At 41.6% G+C, this 21,616-nt stretch overlaps 1 protein-coding gene across 2 annotated transcripts in view; it reads right to left on the bottom strand.

Moving 5' to 3' along the window:
- Window positions 1–2,215: 2,215 nt before the first annotated feature.
- Window positions 2,216–21,616, bottom strand: part of PTPN2 (protein tyrosine phosphatase non-receptor type 2) — an 80,360-nt gene continuing 60,959 nt past the window's right edge. For both annotated transcript variants that reach the window (XM_075826452.1, XM_075826453.1), the window contains exons 7-10: window positions 17,012–17,173; window positions 14,999–15,156; window positions 13,593–13,694; window positions 2,216–2,582 (exon numbers count right to left, since the gene is read on the bottom strand). In XM_075826452.1, coding sequence (XP_075682567.1) covers window positions 2,561–2,582; window positions 13,593–13,694; window positions 14,999–15,156; window positions 17,012–17,173 — 444 coding nt within the window. In that variant the 3' untranslated portion in view covers window positions 2,216–2,560. The remainder of the gene's footprint in view (window positions 2,583–13,592; window positions 13,695–14,998; window positions 15,157–17,011; window positions 17,174–21,616) is intronic.

Genomic DNA, 21,616 nt, shown 5'->3' on the forward strand with positions numbered 1-21,616 from the left:
TTGTTGTAACAGGAGCCAATTCTGCCTTGGTGCTAACTACACAGCTCTCACATAAAGCCATAATGTGCCCCATATTAATTAAGCCTTAGGGCTCATGTTGTACCTACGTGTAAGGGTGGGAGGACTGACACGTGCCATCACATATTATAAAGTTATTCTCCGCTGGAAGCACTTTTGTAGTTCATTATATGTTATGCCTCCAGGTCCGTAATATGGACTCCTTGTGCCTTCATACAGGACTCAGCAGAACTAATAGTGCAAACAGCATATTTCACCGCTTTAGGCAGCAATAATCATTTATGAAGAGTTAAAGGGATCCTGTCATCAGCATCTTACCTGTTAAACTCGCCTGACCCCTCAATGGCTACAGCTGTCCAGAGTTCGTTCCTGTTCTCTTCTTTCCTGAAGTCCTCCTCTGTCTGTAAATATCGTCGTTTAAACTCTTCCCGCCTTTTATGGTAATACTAAAGTTACAGAGCTTACTTAGAACATATTTATTTATTATAGCTTAGATGACAATGATTTTTCACCCACTTTCACCAGGTATTGCTGGCTTTATAGCTAAAAAGCTGGTGACAGGTTCCCTTTAATTCATGTAGCATTTCTAAATAAATATATATATCTCCCCTAACAAATCCGTAAAAATGTGGCACGTCACAAAACCTTTACTAGATACAGCTGAAATAAATTAAATTTTCTTACTGGAAAATGTTCGGGCAGGGTTAAAAGCCTTTGTGACCAGAAAAAAATTAAATCTCTTTTAAAAATGACTCATTTCAAAGTTTTGTTTGTTTTATTCTTTAGTAGTCATGTATTGTCTCCCATTGTAACCTTTTCTAAGTTTACTGGCACCAAGTCATGGATGTAAATTAACCTCCTGATGAAACTAGAACCAATCCTTTACCATGCCGATTACATTTTGATTGGGGTTGTAGTCGATTGTTTTCTGCTAGCTTTAAAAATGCAGTAAAGCCACACTAGGGAAAACGATGTTATGTTCCAGTACTAGCTCTCAGACATGTAAGATCAGACAGATTTACATGACACTCCGAGGCATGAAAGCTATTTTTAAAGATATAAAATAAGATAAAAATCTTAATTTTTTGGAGAGTCATCTAATCTCCAAACTGCGATCAGAGTATTTCTTGATGACACTGCGACCTGTAAAAGGAGCTTCCGGGTTATCTACAAGGGCTGGAACGAGCAGAAGAGAAAAGCACAAGACATCATCCGTTAAGACGTCACGTTTCATCATTTTACGGCTTATATGTCAGTATAATCTACATAAATACTTTTGATTTACTAATCTTATATCAAGTTTTATAGCCCATTCTCACTTTAACGTGTATTTAGAATTGCTCTGACCTCACATCTTTTAGCAGCCCCTGCTAGTTTACATGTACTGTATATTGATTTGCTTTCTGAGAAACGTAATCTATGCCAGACCCAATATACAAAGAACACACCACCACAATCTCCAAGAATACACTGCATTATAGTACCCTGCATTAGTAGGCGCATTGTTATGGCATGTGTCATCACAGTACGGGCATGTAGGAGCTAGCAGATTATGACTGTATTACAAATAATCTGATTTAAAAGTCAGTTTTTCCAATTACTATTGAGCCCATGAAAATTGAGTGACTATGTAAAAAAAAAAAAATCTCTTTAATTCCTAAACGGTTAGTGCAATATTTTTTGTTAAACCCCTTGAATTAAAGCGGAAAGTTTACGCTTCAATCACTATCTTTATCGCTTTGTTTCAAATCCATTGTGGTGGTGTATCATTCAGTCACTGTCCAAATACTTCTGGACCCGACTGTATGTGGTATTACTGTTCCAGCATGCTCTGATGATTTTTTTTAGGGTTCCCTCACCCTAACTTCCACATGGAGCTGGTAAATGCTCTGGGGGCAGGCAAAACAGCCATGTCCACAGGGGTGGGAAAAATCTGCACGTGTAACATGCAGATTTGAACCCTCTACATTGAAAGATTAAATCCGCAACAGAAATGAATATGCTGCAGATTTTAAAATCAAGGTCAATTTCCTTTTTAGAAAAATTCTCCAGTTTGTAGATAAAGTTTATTTAAATGCTGTACGTATTCCGCAAATCTGGATGGAAAATTTGCAGCATTTCCGTCCCATGTGGACCTGGTGTAAATACAACCAAAATCTAGTCAGCGTTTTAAATCAAACAATAAGAAAAGCACACACCCTGTTTAAAAAAATATTTAATGCTGCCAAAAAAGTATAAAAATACAATGTGAATGGCAGAATGATACAAAGTACATTTTTGATGTATCTTACATATGTTTGTAAAGTACATGCAATAAAAAACACCCTACAGAGAATGAAGTTGACTTTGTTCTGTAAAGTTTCATGCTGGTGATATTCTTCACCCTCCGGATGGAGTAGTTTACGCGGTAAACAGATAACGCAATGAGGTCAGCTTATTATATAAACCTCACATTTTCTCCTGAAGAGGGTTTGATGTCTTGCTTTGCATGTCAATGGTTTCGCAGAATAATTGCTGTAGCATAGTCACTAGCCGTGAAGATTTAGGTGTCGAGGAGCCTCGGCCTATGACACAATGCAAAACAAAATGACCAATTCAGTAACATATGAAAATTAAACGGAGCTGCAAAAATAAAAGCAATCCATGATGTTCTTCAAATAAAAGGTAAAAAAAAGTTTTGCTCGGTATTCGGGTTAGAGTGTGTGTCAGAGCCACACAGGAGCCGCTGTCAGCAGAGTCATCAGTCCAGCTGACTGACTGATTCGGCTTACAGCGGCGTTCTGCTGCTTCTATGATATTATATGGTACATAGAAGCTGCAGCACTAAAAAAATAATCTTAAATAAAACTGTATAAGGCCCCATGCACACGAACGTGCTTTTGCGGCAGCAATTCCCCGAAAATCCAGAGAGAATTGCGGCCCCATTCATTTCTATGGGCCCATGCACACGACCGTTTCCAGGCTCATAGAAAATAATGGACGCGGCCATGTGCACGGTCTTGACGGATTTGCGGGTGGCTCGCGGGTGACACTCTGCGGCCGGCCGACGCGAAAATCATGGCCGTGAACATGGCTACAGTCGTGTGCATGAGGCCTTAGATAATTATGTTCAGCATGCCAAAATACATACATTACACAAAAAATTATAATAAAAAGGTTTTAATAGTAAAGAAGAGCCCAAAGAGTTGCTTTAAAGACAGACTTATTTGCCTCAGAATATGTGCAGCAGTGTCCAATATTTCCTCAATGGTAGCTTAGTAACCTGTACTTCATAATCATTCTTGCCTTGCTGTCAGAGGTTTCTGGAGGGGGACAGGAGTGTCTGGTAGCAGTTTATTCCGAGCTCCAGCAGAGATAAAAATGCACGCACGGACGAACGGAGAATGCACGTTTATTGTGGAGCCGGTAGAAAAGCTAGTTGGGCCGACAGCGATTTCAGGTGTATCATAAGATTTAGCCCTAATGAAAGGGCAAGACAAACTGTAGGCTGTGAATGAGTCACATGGGTTTTGAAAGCAGTAGCTATTGTGGGTACTGGTGCTGCCAACTTTGTCAGTGAGCTTTTTTTAAAATTCCATTCACACAATGTGGTCAATAACTGTGTGGTTTTGTCACAGTTCTTGCCAAAGTTTTCCCCATTCACCACCACATTTGAAAAAAATAAAAATGTACCAAGACGTGGTTTTCCATAAAACCAGTTCTGGGAACAGTTCTGGAAACGGCCTCTAACACAAAATGCAACCATGATCCCAACAAAACTGTATATAGTGCCATGTGGTTCTGCCAGGTTTTCCACTCTGTTGTGGTACGACTCAACAACAGCAAAGTCAGACTATTTGTTGGGATGTGCTGCCTTACAGCCCCATATATATTCAATGCCAGATTACTCAGGTTTTTGGTTTAAGACTGAACTAGCACAAAGTGGCAGCTAAGGAAGGGGTTTTAGACTGTCTGGAATTCATGTGACCATATGTCTGCTCCCGTGTGGCATTCAAAGATCATAAACTCACATATCTTTATCAAACTTTCTTGCACCGCTTTTCACTGGAAATCACGTTGTTCTGATCTATTTTGCCGAATTCTACTAACTGCTGTATATATGTATTATATGCGGTTGTTACCTACATCCTGGCACCGTGGTAACCAAGAACAAACAACACAGACAGCTCATGTACTTGTAAGTCATTTATTTTTTTTCTGAATACAAAATAAAAACGGAAAAGTATAACATGGTCCAAACATTCACAGAGGAAGACCTGCAGGAGTATTGCAGAGGACGAATTAGTTTATTTCAATGGCAGCTTCTCATATAGGTTTGTTCTACTAAATATGCTAGTCCCCCTGCTTATAATGCTTTACGTGACAATTCAGAGCAGTCCATTTAAAGGCAACGCTCTACATCCATCTTCATTAATGAGAGAGTAACATTCAACCATGTGGTCCCTGACAAATGGAGAACAAAACGCATCAGCGCACTGTACTAGCTGTACCAAAGTGAGTGGAGGGAAACGCAAAAGCCTAGAAATTCTTTATAATAATATCTTTATAATCATAGAAATTTACAATCAAATACAGGTATCCATGCTGCTTATAAGGAACAACGGGGTGGTCCAGCTCAGTAACAGAGCACTACACAGATCTCCGGTTACAACCAATCTAAATAAAATAGGTAGCATCTAACCTTGGCCCAAAACAAGCATCAACTCACATTCAAAACATAAAAAACAACGATTCTTATTCCTCATCTCTCTCAGTTTTCATTTTGGACTGGGAAGTTTAAAAGGAAACACAATGAAACAAAGTAGCTTAAACTATGGGTGAATATGTATGTGGTTTACGTTACTAGCGGCTCTGACCACACACAAGGCACTAGGGGGCTTCTTGTTTAGTCCGAGCGGAGGCCATAATTCTATGGGCAAATAGAGCAGGGTATGTTCACATGTGGCGCAGAATCCATAGCAAAAATCCACGTGAACATACCCTTATAAGAGCAGCGAATAATAGTTTAAGGTTATGTTCACATTGCTGTTTGGCGCTTCCGTTGGCAGTTCCGTCAGACTTGACAGGAAAAATACCACTGCATGCAGCGCTATTTTTCCAGTTACATTGATGGCCACCCTGACGGGGACATGTCGATCCCCCAGCATATCATCAAGTATTAAACTATATGGAATTTACAGTTGGGTCATTTGTGATAAAAATTTATAAATAAAAAAAAAAGTTCTCTCCAATAAGGATTATTAATTGAAAGTAAAGATCTAATGCCGGAATACTGCAACACTACAAGTGCGTTTGGTTGGGACTAATAAATATATAACATTTGCGGGCTTGAACCGAACAGTAAGACCCCTGCCAGCCAGATATTGCGGTTGTATCTCATGGATTGCTATCAATGCTATTGGTAGGAAAGCCCCTATATGATAGCAGACCAAAAACAGAGAATGGGTAAGGGAATAAAGCTTTACGTATATGTATTGGATTTTGTTATAGGAAAACAAATTAAGTAACCAAGAAGTGATATGTATGAATTCCAGGAAAACAAAATGGGGATTTATAGCATGACAGGGGTTGGACACTATGATCAGACATTTATGGCAGATCATATGGATATGCCCACATTGAAAATATGTACGTTATAAGCATACCATATGTAAACTTTCAAACTTCATGAGGAATAGGACAACAATTACTTGAGGTGTGAATAGAATCCAACATCATCCTGCCCATTGCTCCTAACCATGGGAAACAATTAGATAACTTCTGTAGAGGATGCAGTGATGCTCAAACTTCTGCATCGATATGTGCATCTGAAAAACATGTGGTATGTAATATAATATATAGTATGTCCTAGTCAGGCTTTGCAGATAGGGATATATATTTACACAACAAGAAAATCAGGCTGTAGTCAGTTTTGGTATTAAAGAGGCTCTCTGAGATTAAGTAAGAACCAACTATCATAAAGATAAAAAAAGGGCTTACTAATGTCCATTGCCTCACATCCACAAAGACTAAGTACAAAAAACTCAATTTTGCCTTAAAAAACATATTGAAGCTCAGCTTTTATTTTTCAAGAGCAGGTTTTAACATGAAAGAAACAGATTGGATACTATGGGTAACACCGACACGGTTTTATGCACGAGACATATAGTAATCTAAAGATGGCCATACTCTTTAGATAGCCGGCAGCCAAACTGCTATTCCTCCTAACCCCCCCCCACCCCATGGACATGCACATTCAGCCAAGCCTGTTCTGAATAGGGAGAAAGTCGTAAGCCAGTGCCACACATCTGGTAGCGGCTGATCTCCTTACAAACAAAAAAGGATAGGGCATCTTTAAATCCAACAGCCCGATCCTTATTTTCCCCTGACATCTGCAGTCGGGATAACGCCATACACATTAGATGGTTGGCCGGTCCTGCCAAAATCAGCAGGTTTGGCCAACTTAAAGAGGCTCTGTCACCAGATCTTGCAACCCCTATCTGCTATTGCAGCAGATAGGCGCTGCAATGTAGATTACAGTAACGTTTTTATTTTTTAAAAACGAGCATTTTTGGCCAAGTTATGACCATTTTTGTATTTATGCAAATGAGGCTTGCAAAAGTACAACTGGGCGTGTTGAAAAGTAAAAGTACAACTGGGCGTGTATTATGGGCGTACATCGGGGCGTGTTTACTACTTTTACTAGCTGGGCTTTCTGACGAGAAGCATCATCCACTTCTCTTCACAACGCCCAGCTTCTGGCAGTGCAGATCTGTGACGTCACTCACAGGTCCTGCATCGTGTCGGCACCAGAGGCTACAGTTGATTCTGCAGCAGCATCAGCATTTGCAGGTAAGTAGCTACATGGACTTACCTGCAAACGCCGATGCTGCTGCAGAATCATCTGTAGCCTCTGGTGCCGATGTGTCCTCGCTCGTCTGACACGATGCAGGACCTGGGGAAGTGACGTCACAGCGTGATCTCTCGAGAACACGGCTGTGTCTGCACTGCCAGAAGCTGGGCGTTCTGAAGAGAAGTGGATGATACTTCTCGTCAGAACGGCCAGCTAGTAAAAGTAGTAAACACGCCCCGATACACGCCCAGTTGTACTTTTACTTTTCAACACGCCCAGTTGTACTTTTGCAAGCCTCATTTGCATAAATACGAAAATGGTCATAACTTGGCCAAATATGCTCGTTTTTTAAAAATAAAAACGTTACTGTAATCTACATTGCAGCGCCTATCTGCTGCAATAGCAGATAGGGGTTGCAAAATCTGGTGACAGAGCCTCTTTAAGTCCAGGGTGTTTCGTTATCCTGGACATGCAAACAGTTAATATTATTGTATGGTATTTCCGGGAGATGTAGCGAGAGCAATTTCTAGGCAACACAGACATTTATCTTACCCGGCCAGTAAGAAAAATCCTTCCCACTGGCAGCGTAGATCTTGGATCAACGATGGCTTGAAAAGGAATTTCTTATGGGGCCTTAAAAGTAGTTGTCTCATGAAGACAACTCCTGTCCATATGCCCTAACATAGTAAAGGGGGGGGGGGGGGGTCTTCTGCTCTAGGGAGAGCCGCTCTGGCAGACTTAAAGTGTTATTCCCAAGTTGAGTAAAAAATAATTTTAGGCATTCGAAGCTGAAATTAAATTATAAATCATTTGCTGTTAAAAAAATTTTTTAAAATATCATTCCCTAAATCCCTTTTTTTTTTTTAAACTCAGCTAGTGCTGGTTATCTTTTATAAAAAGGGGCGTGAGCGGCTCTATGTCAATCAAGCCGCTCTGCAGTGTGCGCGCTCCTGCGACGTTGCTAGCAAATGTAGTTCTAGCAGCATCGGGAGAATGTTAGTCTCAACCAGGCATGGTAAGACTGGTTGAGACGAACACACCGTGCAATGCAACACCACGGGCAACACACACACACTACCTTGAGCGGACCGCTGATTACTCCTCACGACTGGTGGCCGGCCCGGCATCTAATGCGCATGCACCGATATGCGCATTCATGATAGAAATGACATCCTCTCCTAAGGACGGAGAGGATATCATTGGGCAAGCGCGGCCACCGCTAAAGGTAAATAGTGGTGGCCGGATCCCTAGACAACAAGCTACAAACAAAGAGGGACTGACAGCGACTTGAAGAAAGAATATCCAGAAAACGACATCGCTGGGAATTAGCAAGGTAATGACAAAAACGTATATCTTTAGAAGGGTGAGCTTAATAGCTAGATTTTTTAGATGGGAATAACCCTTTAAGCCGTTATTTATTACATGGACGGCCAATTATCTGAATGGCCACTATTTAGTACTACATGTGCTCTACAGCTACAGGGGAAATATCTGTCTGGCTGCGCCCTCCCCTGACACAATCAGCTGTTTGTCGGGGGGTTTGGGAGCTGGACCTGTGGGGGGGGGGGGGGGGAACAGTCGATTGCTGCTGCGGCTTTCTATGAAGGGGTAATCTGTGATGAGACAACCCCTTTAAATAAGCAGACAGATTTAAATGGCCCTTTTTTTATGAAGCCTCATTTTAACTGGAAAACAGTGGTTGTCCAGGCTCATGGACTACACACATCTACGGCATGTCAAATTATCAATTTTGGCTACATTTCCCCTTTAAGGAATAAAAGAAAAACAAGGCAAAAAAAATAATTGTGTTTACTCTTTAAAGTTCCTGCCTCACAAACTGCCATTTGTGGGTTTTCTACATACATTAGAACTGTAAAATAATCAGTTTACATATCAACGCCGGCTACGGACAACACATCGCCTTTAACGTATAAAGCCTCAATAACCCTTTATAGATGAACTGTATCCTGATAAATACAGGTCTGCATCAGTTCTCTGTGAGACAGTGGGATAACAGATGGAAAATGCCTGCAATATGGGGGCAGATGTATCTTAATAAATAATGAGGAAAAGTGAAATAAGGCAACATATTGATGCAGTTTACACTGCAAGAACTTTCTGTAGCCAACGCATCACACTGTGCCCACCGAGTACTAGAGTGCAGCCACATGATTAGTCAGCGGTATACTGCAAAAATATGGGCAGGACACCTCTGAAGAGCAATAACATGCCACCCATGCTGATGCAGAAAGCCATGTGGGGCTACCAGGGGAAACGGCTGTATAGAGCAAGACTAAGGAAACGGCTGTATAGGGCAAGACTAGGGAAACGGCTTTATAGGGGAAGACTAGGGAAACGGTCGGAGCTACCCATTTCAAGTCAGACATAAATCTTAAATGCAATTTTGAAAGAAAAAAATGCTGCTGACAGACACCATCCATTAGGGCTTGCTTACATAATAATGTTTTAGCTCTATTTTACCAGGGTATGGAATGAATTACAGAACGAAGAAAAAAGAAAAAGCTACTTGCTCTCTACTCCTTGTTAGATCTGGTCTTGTTTTAATTGCGAATTTAGGGAACATTGAGCCAAGATACAACTGTATAAACAAGCAACTAAATAGTTCCGATACCAAGTAACATCAAAATTAAAGGGGTTGTATGAAGCAGGTGATTACCCTGCCAGCTAATTGGGAATACCCAATTGCTTGGTTGCGCTCTAATGGACTGCAGCTATGAGGTAAGTGCTGAACCTTGTCCCACCGCGACTACTAAGCTTAACCAATGGGAGGGGGAATTATGGTTCCCGCAGTTAAAATAACTACAAGATTTTCAAAAAGTAGCAGTCCTCGGGCTTAAAATCGTAATGTAACAGGTACTTGTACGAATACTTTTTTCATCTCGCTCCTCAGTTCAGTCATCTCATAAAAGGTAAGCCCCGATTCTAGCAAATGGTGATAAATGGACATGAGAACGGTTTGTGATCATGACTATATTACTGGCCGGGGACATTACCAGCTAACTACACAAATAGCCGACAATAAATTCGAAGGTGATCACGAGAAACCGAATGTCACGAATTTGGTTACGCCAAAATGTGGCCCACAGGGGGCACAAATTTACCAGTTGCTATGATATAGTTCAAGAAATTATATTGTTTAATAAATTAAAAGCAAGTACTTTTATGAAAGCAGAATTCATGTTTCCCAGGCATGTTCCAGCATTGACTAACCCACTTAAAAATTGTACAGACACCTTTAAATAACACAGCACAATAGAATTACTGAACATTTGTAAGGCAAGGTGCACTTATTTTTTTATAAAATAAACACCCTTACCTGTATAACATGGGACTAAACATTTTATGCCCAATAGAGAGATTAGACAGCAATTAGTCCAAGGGGCATAATACATACACGATGTATCTGGCTTATTCCTGAGGAATTACTCACTCTCTGCAGACACTGACTAAAGCTCTGGTCAGTACCACGGTCATCACCCATAGGAAACCACGGGGTTGCGCAGTCAACTGAAACCCGGTGAAGCCGTTTATTGAAATTATACAGCTTAACCTTTAATGAAGTGCTTCAATGTGCAGGATTTCTATTGACGGCTCAATATTTTAGTATATTGTACAGCATTGGTCTTCAGTGTTCTGAGCAGGCACCGGATTTCCTTTGAGTGAGTACACAAGCAAGGAGAAGCCTTTCGAGTACTCTCTGGAAGGACATGGAATGAATAGTTTGTGATGCATATAAAAGGGACATCTCAGAAAAAAACACAAAAAAAAAACACGCATTTCCACACAACCATTGTCCGTTTTCGATAAAACGTGTATTCTCCGCTTAATGACACATGATTATGAATGATCGATTTGTTGTTGCCTAATTTACGTGCTAATTCGAGAAAATGCCTGAGCCTACATATTAGGCCCTGTTCACATCTGTGTTGTGGTTTCCGTCTATAACGGAAGCCACAACGCTGTGACGATACATGCCACAATTGACACGAGAAGCATCCAAATGACATAATGGGATCTGGGACACTTGGCTTGTCACATTTAGTTTTTTCCATATGTTCTGTGTATATGTTGGGAAACACGCGCATCATATACAATGATCACATGGCCCCAACATATGCAACTGTATGCCATAAAAATTGCATATGTTGCCCATTGACTAAGGCGGGATTCACACGACAGGGTTTCCCGGCCGGGTGCCGGCCGTTCATAAATCGGCCGGCACCCGGCTGCATTAGAAATAATAGACCCCTAATGGGGCTAAGCACACGACCGATTTTTTGCCGGCCGGGAAAACCGGCCGTCAAAAAATGGGACATGCCCTATTTTCGGCCGGGTGCCCGGCCGCCCGGCTCCCATAGAAGTCTATGGGACCGGGTAATACACGGCCATCACCGGAATGTGTCCCGAGTGATGGCCGGGTCTACCGTCGCTCGCGCACTCTCTCTCTCTCTCCTCCTCCTCACAGTGCAGAGTGCATGTGAGGAGGGTCTTTTATTGCTCGCTGTAGGAGTCTGAATCCCCAATCCCCGGCCGGGGATTGGGGATTCCGCTACAGGAGAAGTGCGTGACTACACGGTCCATATATGGACACAGCGAAGTCACTCACTTCTGCAGCGGAATCCCTGACTCTATGGCCGGGGATTCCGCTACAGGAGAAGTGAGTGACTACACTGTCCATATATGGACACAGCGACGTCACTCACTTCTGAAGCGGAATTCCCGACCTGTGGCAGGGAATTCCTCTCCAGGAGAAGTGAGTGACTACACTGTCCATATATGGACATTGAAGTGAGTGACTTCTCCTAGAAGGGGGGGGGCTGGGTGGCATCACCTACAGGGGGCTGGGTGGCATCACCTACCAGGGGGGCTGTGGCATTATCTACAAAGGGCTGGGTGTGGCAACAAATTTAAATGAAATTCATCCGATTTTAAAACGGACAGGCAAAAAAACGGATGCAAATCGGGTCCAAATCGGCCGGTAAAAACGGCAACTCGGCCCGGAACGGAATAGGAACGGATGCAAACCGGCCTGGAAAATCGGCCAAAAACGGCCGATTTTCCCGGCCGACACTCGGACCCTGTCGTGTGAATGAGGCCTTACATAAAGAAGAACGGAAAACAGGCTTAATTACTCATAACTAAGTGAACCTGCTGTATGAAGTTATTGTGCTGTGTTTTCTTTGGGGGTATTTCTATTGGTGAGATGTCCACCTTGAAGCAGTATGAAATATAAAAATGGATGAATAGTCACAAAAACGCCATTACAGGAGTACAATTAAAAACGGGAAACAGTTTACTTAAAAATGAACTCCGCTACCAAACTAGTTAAGAACACATAAAACATTAATCATAAAAAGTATACTTCTAACAACGGCCATTCTGTGTAATGGATGTTTGTAAATTCAATAAGCAATGTGTTTATGTGCAAAGAGGAGACTAAAATCTCATTAAGAAAAACGGAATTCTTCACATGCATCGAATTAAATGTGTTGCTTTAAATGCTCAAAATATTTTTCATGATTAAAAAGGGGTTTTTCAATCTCAGACTTTGATCCAAGAGGTTGGACCTCCACCAATCCTGAGAACTGTAGTGCCCAGTCCCATGGAATGCGACCATTACTGTGATGGCAATGTGGGACTGGACAACCCATCCTCAAGATTGGTAGGGGGGTCCCCACCAACCTGATATTTATGTTGTAAACCATTAATATGCCATTGAGAGCTCTGATGGGAAAACTAATTTACGAAAAAGCCAAGTCTGCCTGGTTGTCCACAGTTTAATAATTATTTTCATGTAGACCGACTACACCAAAATCATATAGGAATAAGCCCTTGCTGCTCATTCTCCGCTTATAATCTATAAATGGATGGATACAAGGCTCGTAGTACCGGACATCAAAATGCTGCTTAAATTCAGAAATGAACAAAAGAATGTGGTGCGCGGAAAAAAAACCTTCTACAACCCAGACTCATCTGTGACGGTGATGATGCACATCTGAACAGGAGTGGTCTAGACACATCCAGAGAAGAACAATGTAGATGGGAACAAGGTTATTAATAAAACAGAATTTAAAATAGAATATTGCAGCTGCTCTAGTTTCAAATTAAGCAGCAACATGTGAACTGTGAATCAGACGGACATTGAGATGTGGCTTCCTGTGCTCTACGGTTAAAGGGAGACCTTCGAAACATTTTTAGCAAATGTCATGTCAACGGAGGGCCTCTTCCGTTGTAGAAGAGACGGTAGGTACCATCTTAACCGGCTGCACACTTTTTTACAGCTGCGATACCCTGAGTAGTCTGAATAAAAGCTAAAATGTTCTATCGGATTGAACATATTCACAATATTTGATGTAATTACGTTAAACCATTAAAACAGAAATTCATATAAACGTACCATTTTCTTCCTTACAAAAAAAAACAAAAAAAAAACAAAAATAGCAGCTTCAGTTTGGAACAGGATGACCCCAAAAAGTCCTGAGATGGCTTTAAGACACCAGACAGATGGCATCCATTCCAAAGCACTCACTAAAGCTCAGGAATAAAGTCTGTCCCAGTGACAGCACCCAGGGTTTATTTTAGGGTGTCCACGGCCACACCCTCACAAGCACCATATTATGTGGAATGTCAAAGAGAATAAAATTTCCAACAGACATAAGCTCCCGTTATAAGGATTGAAGTCAACCCAATTGGAATGAGATAAGGTTGCCAGAATAACCACCTTTTTCTTTTTCGTTCCGTTTCGTGCAACTTTTGCTTCATCTTCTGCACTTTATGTGCCGTGTTTTCTCTCCTAAAGTCCCGGGCTCGTCTCTTAAGTGAACTGAAATGTAAGGAAAGATATTCAGGATACAGTAAAGTTTGATCTATCAACAACACTGTGGGTAAGTTTATCTCCTGTTTACTGTTATCATTCATTTTTAGCTTGTATGTTCCTTTCAGGGAGGTTACCGAAAATACATTTTTATGACATGTCAATCAGAACCAAACTGTTCCAGCTGAAACTCCCATATTGTGACTGGCCAATCAGACTGTTTATTTTGATGGAAAGACGACAACGCATAGATGACTTCCACTGGACTGAAACCAAATGGGGTTGGCAATCCGCATGCTTTGTAAAAGGTTAAGGCCAGGATCACACACGCAGTTTTTTGAGCCAAATATAGGAATGGGCACAAAATAAAAGGAGATGCATCAGACTTTTCTTTATACCTTTCCTTCCTTTTGGATGCTCACCTGGTTTGGCTCAAAACAACGGATACAAAAAAAAATGGGTTGTGCACTTTAAACTGTTTTTTTTATTCAAGCACTAACGCAATTTGATGTCCCGATGCGGAGACCCACAGGAATACACTGTAATCTGCAGGGGAACCCAACAGTAAGTGTTCAATTCTTCTAGTCCAAATAAAAAAAAACTACTATACATTGCAAATGTATTAGTCAACATACCTGCTGCCCTGCTCCTGAATGATCCAACCTCCATTCCTGCTCCCCATTTTCTGCTCTCTAAAATGGCCATCGCCGTCTCAGATTTCCCTATGGAGAAGTTCTTTGAAAGTCTGAGAAACACCACCAACCCCCCTCCACTGCACCAGCGCTGAGCACGTCTGACACAGGATTTGACGTCCTTCGAGCTGGTCTATCGTAGTGCAATGGAGTAGGTGGGGACATGGCTTAGACTTCCAAAGAAGCCCTCCATAGGGAATTCAGAATGCGTCAGTCATATTAGAAAGAGGAAAATGGGGGGCCGGAATGCAGGAAGGATCTTTAGGAGTGTGTCAGTGGTTCGGTTGACTATACATTTGCAATGTGTAGTGATTTTTTTTATTTGGACTAGAGGGCTGCTTTAAGCATTACAGTTTGGAGGATACTGGCTGTCAGTGCTGATTTCTTTAGAGTATGAGTTACTCTCCGTAGTTTCACTCCGGATGACAAATAAAGGGTTCTTACTAAAGGGAACTTTATAAGGTCTGAATTCTTTGCACAGTATTTAAAAATGCATTTTCTAAACGAAACAATCCATTTAAGTTCTGTTATAAGGGAAATTACCAGGCAAACCGTATTCTGAAATTAACTTCATGACCAAAAAAGGTGCTAAGAAACGCTTAAATTTTCTTGTTGGTTTACCTTTGTGTCGCTCCGTCTGCCGCTTGTGGTATATTAAACATCTCTGGATTCAATTCATTTCGCTCTTGTCCTTCTGTAGAGAGCCGGTTACCATTGTGAATCTCATCTGTCTGTTTGTGGTCTGTTTGGTCTTCTCTTGAAAGTCCTTTACATGAATTCTGAAGGTTAAGTTAAAAGCACCAAGATTACAAGAGTTCAAGGAGAAAACATTCTACATTATTTTTCAACAAGTATTCTATAGAACAAGTATTGCCAAGAGTAACCAACCTAAGCAATGCATACGCTAGGATCATCTCTATAGTTTTTCTGTTCTGTCATTTTATTTGCCATGTTGGCTTCAATCCTTTTGACAGGTCGAATAGCGTAAAGCCCTTGACGCCAATGTGAACAGAGTATAAATAAAACAGATTTCTTGTATAATGAAACTTAAGCATAGCTGTTAAGAGGTCATGTGTGTATATATGAGGAATAACACTATTTCTAGCCATATTGGACTTGTGTCCTGCATTTCTCCGCTCTGTATTCTCTCTCATACTAAGTTCTACATCAGTTCAGCTCCAGAGAGGATGGAGACTAGTTGCTATACCGTCTCCTACATACAGCACACAGAAAAAAAGAGGAGATCCGCTTCTCTATCTCTATCTAGCACAGCTTCAGAAGCAGCAGCCGCATGGAGGAGATTATATACCAGTCCTGAGCAGTGTCGCGGTTTGTCTCTGTGATGGAGATGATTAAAAGATGCAGTATCATATGCGGTAACGGCGCCAGGCTTGGAAGAAGAACGGGTTCTCTAATGTATTTTACAAAGGTACTCTTTATTAGAACGACAACACGTTTCTGGACCGACCTGGTCCCTTCGTCAGGTCTGTAACAGAGTGAGTTAGTAGTCTTACCTAATAGCCTCTGTGTCTAAGAGTCCAGCGTTGTTTGTCCTGTACTTGGGGGTCCCCCCCGTTGCTGAGCTATGGACCCCTCTTTATTTAGCAACTCATATGGAAATGAGCTGCTGTTTAGCCAAGTGGGTTTGGCCACCAGCGATTCTCAAAGGGCGGACCTACCACTGAGCCCCCGACGCTGACCTATCAGTGTGAGGCTGATACACAGCGATACCTATCCCTGGAGGTGCTCACCTGGATAATCCTGCCTGCCAGATATGTCAGATTTAAAAAATTAAAAAAATCTCGGGAGAGTACGCCTACGCATTTCGAACTTTTCAGTTCTTAATCATAGCTATGATTAAGAACTGAAAAGTTAAAACGCGTAGGCGCTCTCTGCCGGGATATTTCAATTTCTTGTTTTAATTTTGACTTAAAGTTTTGTATTTTTTCACATCATATCATGTGCTGGACCTCTAACTTTTTTCCTTGGATTTCTACCTACTCCCGACGTAGCTCTCTTGCCCATGCTCCGAATAATCATGGAATGTGGCATCTTTACTTCGAATGAGCGGTGAGCGGACAAATTTTTCAATCGCTGTGTATCACCCTCACGCTGATAGGTCAGCGTCAGGGGCTAAGTGGTATCTCCGCCCATTAAGCATCACTGGCAGCCAAACCCACTTGGCTACACAGCGGCTCATTTCCATATGAGTTGCTAAATAAAGAGGGGTCCATATCTCAGCAACGGGAAGACCCCCCAACTACAGCACAAACACCGCTGGACTTTAACGCCTAATGCAAACGACCGTTGTGCAACTCGGGCCGTTTTTTGACGGCATGAGAGTGTCACCCGATAGTCTTCAAGGATACATTCACTTTAGCGGGTGAATTCGGGTCCGTGAAAATGATCCCAGTCTCCAATCCGAGGAAAGATAGGACATGTTCTATCTTTCCTCGGATCACTGACAGGACTCGGCCGGCACACATGGTCGTGTGCATGAGGCGTTAGACACAGTGGCTATTAGGTGAAACTACAAACTCACTTTGTAGGATCTAGTGACAGGTTCTCTTTAAACGCTTCATTGTTAGGGAGAAAATTCAAGAAAATTCCATCTATGTACAAACATGTACCAACCTGTACACTTAAGCTTCCCATTATAGACTTTGTTCCCTCAATTACAGCCATGTAGGAGAATCTTAGTTGACCTGGTGTCTGTATTAAACCCATTCGGTAGCGCCTCATGTCCAGCAACACCTTTTTAATATCCACCGTAGAAGGATCCTTTCGTTTCTCAATCTACAAGGAAAGGTATAAAAAACATCTAACATACATAATCGTTTTTGTAGAAGTTATTAGACTAAACATATTAATGGGTTTACTCCAAATTAACTAGGTTGCCATATGATATTTAACTGGTTTCCATACGAGAGTAAGCATACAGGCTTTCTAGAGAGATATGAAAATAAATCTGCCTTTGGTCTGTTACATTTAGACTCACATAAAACATATCATTTAATCCGTAAGCACGGAAAATTGTACCAATAGCAAGCAGGAAAACGATCAGGAACTCCACACCCTGCCAGGGAGAGGGACATCTTGTCCTGTCACTGCAGGAAATAACCAGCTGACTAAATATTCATACATACCAGTGTTATTTGTAGCCCACCTCCGTTCTTTAAAGTACATACTGCCATGACATACATCGACTATACCCACATCCACATTTCATGGGAGACACCCCGATCAGCACTTAGGGGGACAATTTACGGCTATAAGTTCAACATTGCAGTTTCTGACTGGGCACCTGTAGAAATTTTCAGCGGTCGCCGGTTCTTGCTACGAGTACAGTGCTAGTCTAGACGGTGGAAGGGGTAATCTATTTCCTGTGCAGGTTCGGGCATATCCCTGGGAGAGTTTACTGTAGGTGCGTAGCCCAAGGCCTCAATAGTGAATAGATTTAATCTAAATGACAATAGTCCTGCCCTTGTAAAAATACAACTCAAGCTCTAGCCCTGGCTAGATAATGACGGAGGGGTGATTATCCAGGAAAGGCAATTAAGGGGATGTACGGGCCAAAACTGGGCAAAAAAAAAAGATCGGAACCTTTCTACGGCACGGACACCTTCCCGCGTAAATATACGGGAAGTTGTCAGTCGGCCACAGAAATGAATGGGTCCAGATCCCGTGTAGCAGTGCCCTTGCTTTGCTCCACCGTTTTCGTAACTTCCATTCACTTCTGTGCCAGTTCCAAAAACGCACTCAACTGTTAACGGAAAACCAGACCACCTCGTCACACAGTGGCCAGAGTCCAGCGGCAGACTGTAGGACAGGGGTAGGGGGACCCTGTTCGAGACAGATGCTTGTCCCACCTCTAGGATCCGCACCTATCAGACATTTATGGCATATCCTGTGGATATGCCATAAATGTCGGAGATGGGAATACCCCTTTAACCCTTTATAGCTGTACATGTCACATTTACAAACATTGAGCCCTTCAACGCCAAATACCTACAATTGACAGATCATAAATGCTCTGGTGAACGGTCCCTGACCTGTTCTTGTTGCGGACTCGTGTAAATGGTAGAGACAGTTGTGGTACATGAAACTCAGAATATATCAAAAGGTAACTATGGTAAGGCCATGTTCACACATTCAGATTCCGCGCCTAAATCCTCAAATACATTTACATTCAGCATCTAAAGCAAGCGAATAAGGTGTTTTATATAAAAATCTGCAGCATGCTCATTATTTGCCCGGATTCCGGACGGAAAAGCTGCCGATTAGCCCCATTAAATTACAATGGGACTAACCCACATACAAATTCGCTGGCACATCTGTGGAGAAATCCCAAGTGTCAGTTACGGATTTCTGCCGCTTATCAGATTTGCCCATGGCCAACCCTGAATGTGTGAACATACCTTGAGGGTACACACAAACTAAAAATGTCTGAAAATATGGAGCGGTTTTCAAGGGAACAGCTCCTGATTTTCAGACGTGTTTTTTAAGCCACTCGTGTTTTTGGAGCTGTTTTTCTATAGATTAAAAACTGTTCCAAAAACGGCTGAAGAAATTACATGCACTTCTTTTTTGCGGGGGTTGTTTTACGCCGCCGTTTTGAAAAACGGCCTTGAAAAAAACGCCCCCCTCGGAACAGAACGCCGTTTTCCCATTGAAACTCAATGGGCAGATGTTTGGAGGCGTTCTGCTTCCAATTTTTCAGCAGTTTTTTCGGGACGTTTTCGGCCCGAAAAACGGATGAAAACACTCCGTGTGAACATACCCTAAGGCTACAATGAGCAGCAGCTATACATTATTGTATATGTAATACAACACTAATGTAGAAATTTTAGAATGTTATATTACAATATATTATTCAGCCACTGTCCGGCTTGGTGCATATTATAGCAATAGTCATATGCAGTAAAGCAGCTTCAGGGACTTTTTTTATTTTTTTTTATTTTGGTTCATTCAAAAGAACACCAAAAATTACCAGGAAAAACAACATGTAAAATTAAACCAACAATGTGCGGAATTGAAGAAATTCCAGGAACCAAGACCCCAATGTGCCTAGAAACGTGAGGGTTTTCTTTTGAGGTGTATGAAAATTCTTAGACTGAATGCACACGTTGCGTATTACGTGCGGGTTTTCATGCAGCAAATCCGGAGCGTAATACAGTACCAGCAAAGTAAACGAGATTTCAAGAAATCTCATCTACACGGTGCAGATTTTTTTCTTCGCGGAAATTTGACCGGTGGTGCGTATTTTAAAATCCGCAGCATGTCAATTTATCGTGCATCTCCGCTTGCGAATGGTATCAGACTAGTTTTGAAGAAAATCGCACCAAAATACGCAGCATAAAACCGCACCTATTTCCACATCACAATGTAAATACTGCACCTGCAAAAATGCATACAAAAAACAAACAAAAACACACTGCGGTTTCAGTTGCGGAATTACATGCATACACCTGCGGTTTTGTTGCAGATTTTCTGCATCAAATGACATCATTGGGGTACAAACTGTATTCTGCAGATGATTTGCACCTAAATGGAAGAGGGTCCGCTGTGCTGGGGGAGAGAATTCTAGCTGGGGTGGTGGAGTATTTAAACTAGGGCTGAGGAGGGAGGTCAATGTAGAAAAAAAAGGGGTAGCCAGGTTAGAGAGGGGTCAGACTATATTGGTGGGGGGAGAAACAGAATGTGGGGAAAGGACTAGACAACAAGATAAGGAGATCCTTTCGTTACAAAACATCAGTGTAAATAAAAAGGCCCAATTAATGTCAAATCACATTTCTGATAATAAAAGTGAAAAACTGACAGGCAAGTTAAAGTGTATGTTCACAAATGCCAGAAGTCTAGCAAGCAAAATGGGGGAGCTGGAGGCCTTGATACTGGAAGAAAATATAGATATAGTTGGTGTTGCTGAAACATGGCTGGACTCTTCACATGACTGGGCTGTAAATCTACAGGGTTTTACACTTTTTCGGAAAGATAGGACAAATAGGAAAGGCGGTGGTGTATGTCTGTATGTGAGAAATGATATGAAGGCAAGTGTGAAAGAGACAATAGTGGGTGAATACTGTGAGGAGGTTGAAACCTTGTGGGTGGAACTAGAAAGGGAGGTAAACACTGAAAAAATTACTTTTGGTGTAATCTATAGACCCCCAATATAACTGAGGAGATGGAAGTTAAGCTATATAAACACATGGAGCGGGCTGCACAGGCGGGTACTGTAGTGATAATGGGAGATTTTAATTTCCGGGATATTAATTGGTGTCATGGTTCGGCTTCAACTGCAAAGGGGAAACATTTCCTCAACCTGTTGCAGGAAAATTTTATGGGCCAGTTTGTGGAAGACCCGACTAGAGGTGAAGCTCTGTTGGATCTGGTCATTTCTAATAATGCAGATCTTGTTGGGAATGTCAATGTTCGTGAAAACCTCGGAAATAGTGATCATAATATAGTTACATTTTACCTATACTGTAAAAAACAAACGCAGGCTGGGAGGGCAAAAACATTTAATTTTAAGAAAGCCAATTTCCCCAGGATGAGGGCTGCAATTCAGGATATAGACTGGGAAGAACTAATGTCAAATAATGGAACAAATGATAAATGGGAGATTTTCAAATCTACTTTGAGTTATTATAGTGCAAAATTTATTCCTATAGGTAACAAGTATAAACGACTCAAATTAAACCCCACATGGCTTACACCTTCTGTGAAAGGGGCAAAACATGACAAAAAAAGGGCATTTAAAAAATACAAATCTGAGGGTACATCTGCAGCCTTTGTAAAATATAAAGATCTTAATAAAATCTGTAAAAAGGTAATAAAAATTAGCAAAAATACAAACTGAAAGGCAGGTGGCCAAGTATAGTAAAACAAATCCCCAAAAATTCTTCAAGTATATAAATGCTAAAAAGCCAAGGTCTGAACATGTAGGACCCCTAGATAATGGTAATGGAGAGTTGATCACAGGGGATCAAGAGAAGGCAGGGCTACTAAATGGGTTTGTTAGCTCTGTATATACAACAGAAGAAAGAGCAGCTGATGTAGCCGCTGCCGGTGCTGTTAATATATCAGTTAATATACTGAATTGGATGAATGTAGATATGGTCCAAGCTAAATTAAATAAAATAAATGTGCACAAGGCCCCGGGACCAGATGGGTTACACCCTAGAATTCTTAAAGAGCTTAGTTCAGTTATTTCTGTCCCCCTTTTCATAATATTCAGAGAAT

The sequence above is a fragment of the Rhinoderma darwinii genome, chromosome 5 (assembly GCF_050947455.1).
Source record: "Rhinoderma darwinii isolate aRhiDar2 chromosome 5, aRhiDar2.hap1, whole genome shotgun sequence".
NCBI classification, from domain to species: domain Eukaryota; kingdom Metazoa; phylum Chordata; class Amphibia; order Anura; family Rhinodermatidae; genus Rhinoderma; species Rhinoderma darwinii.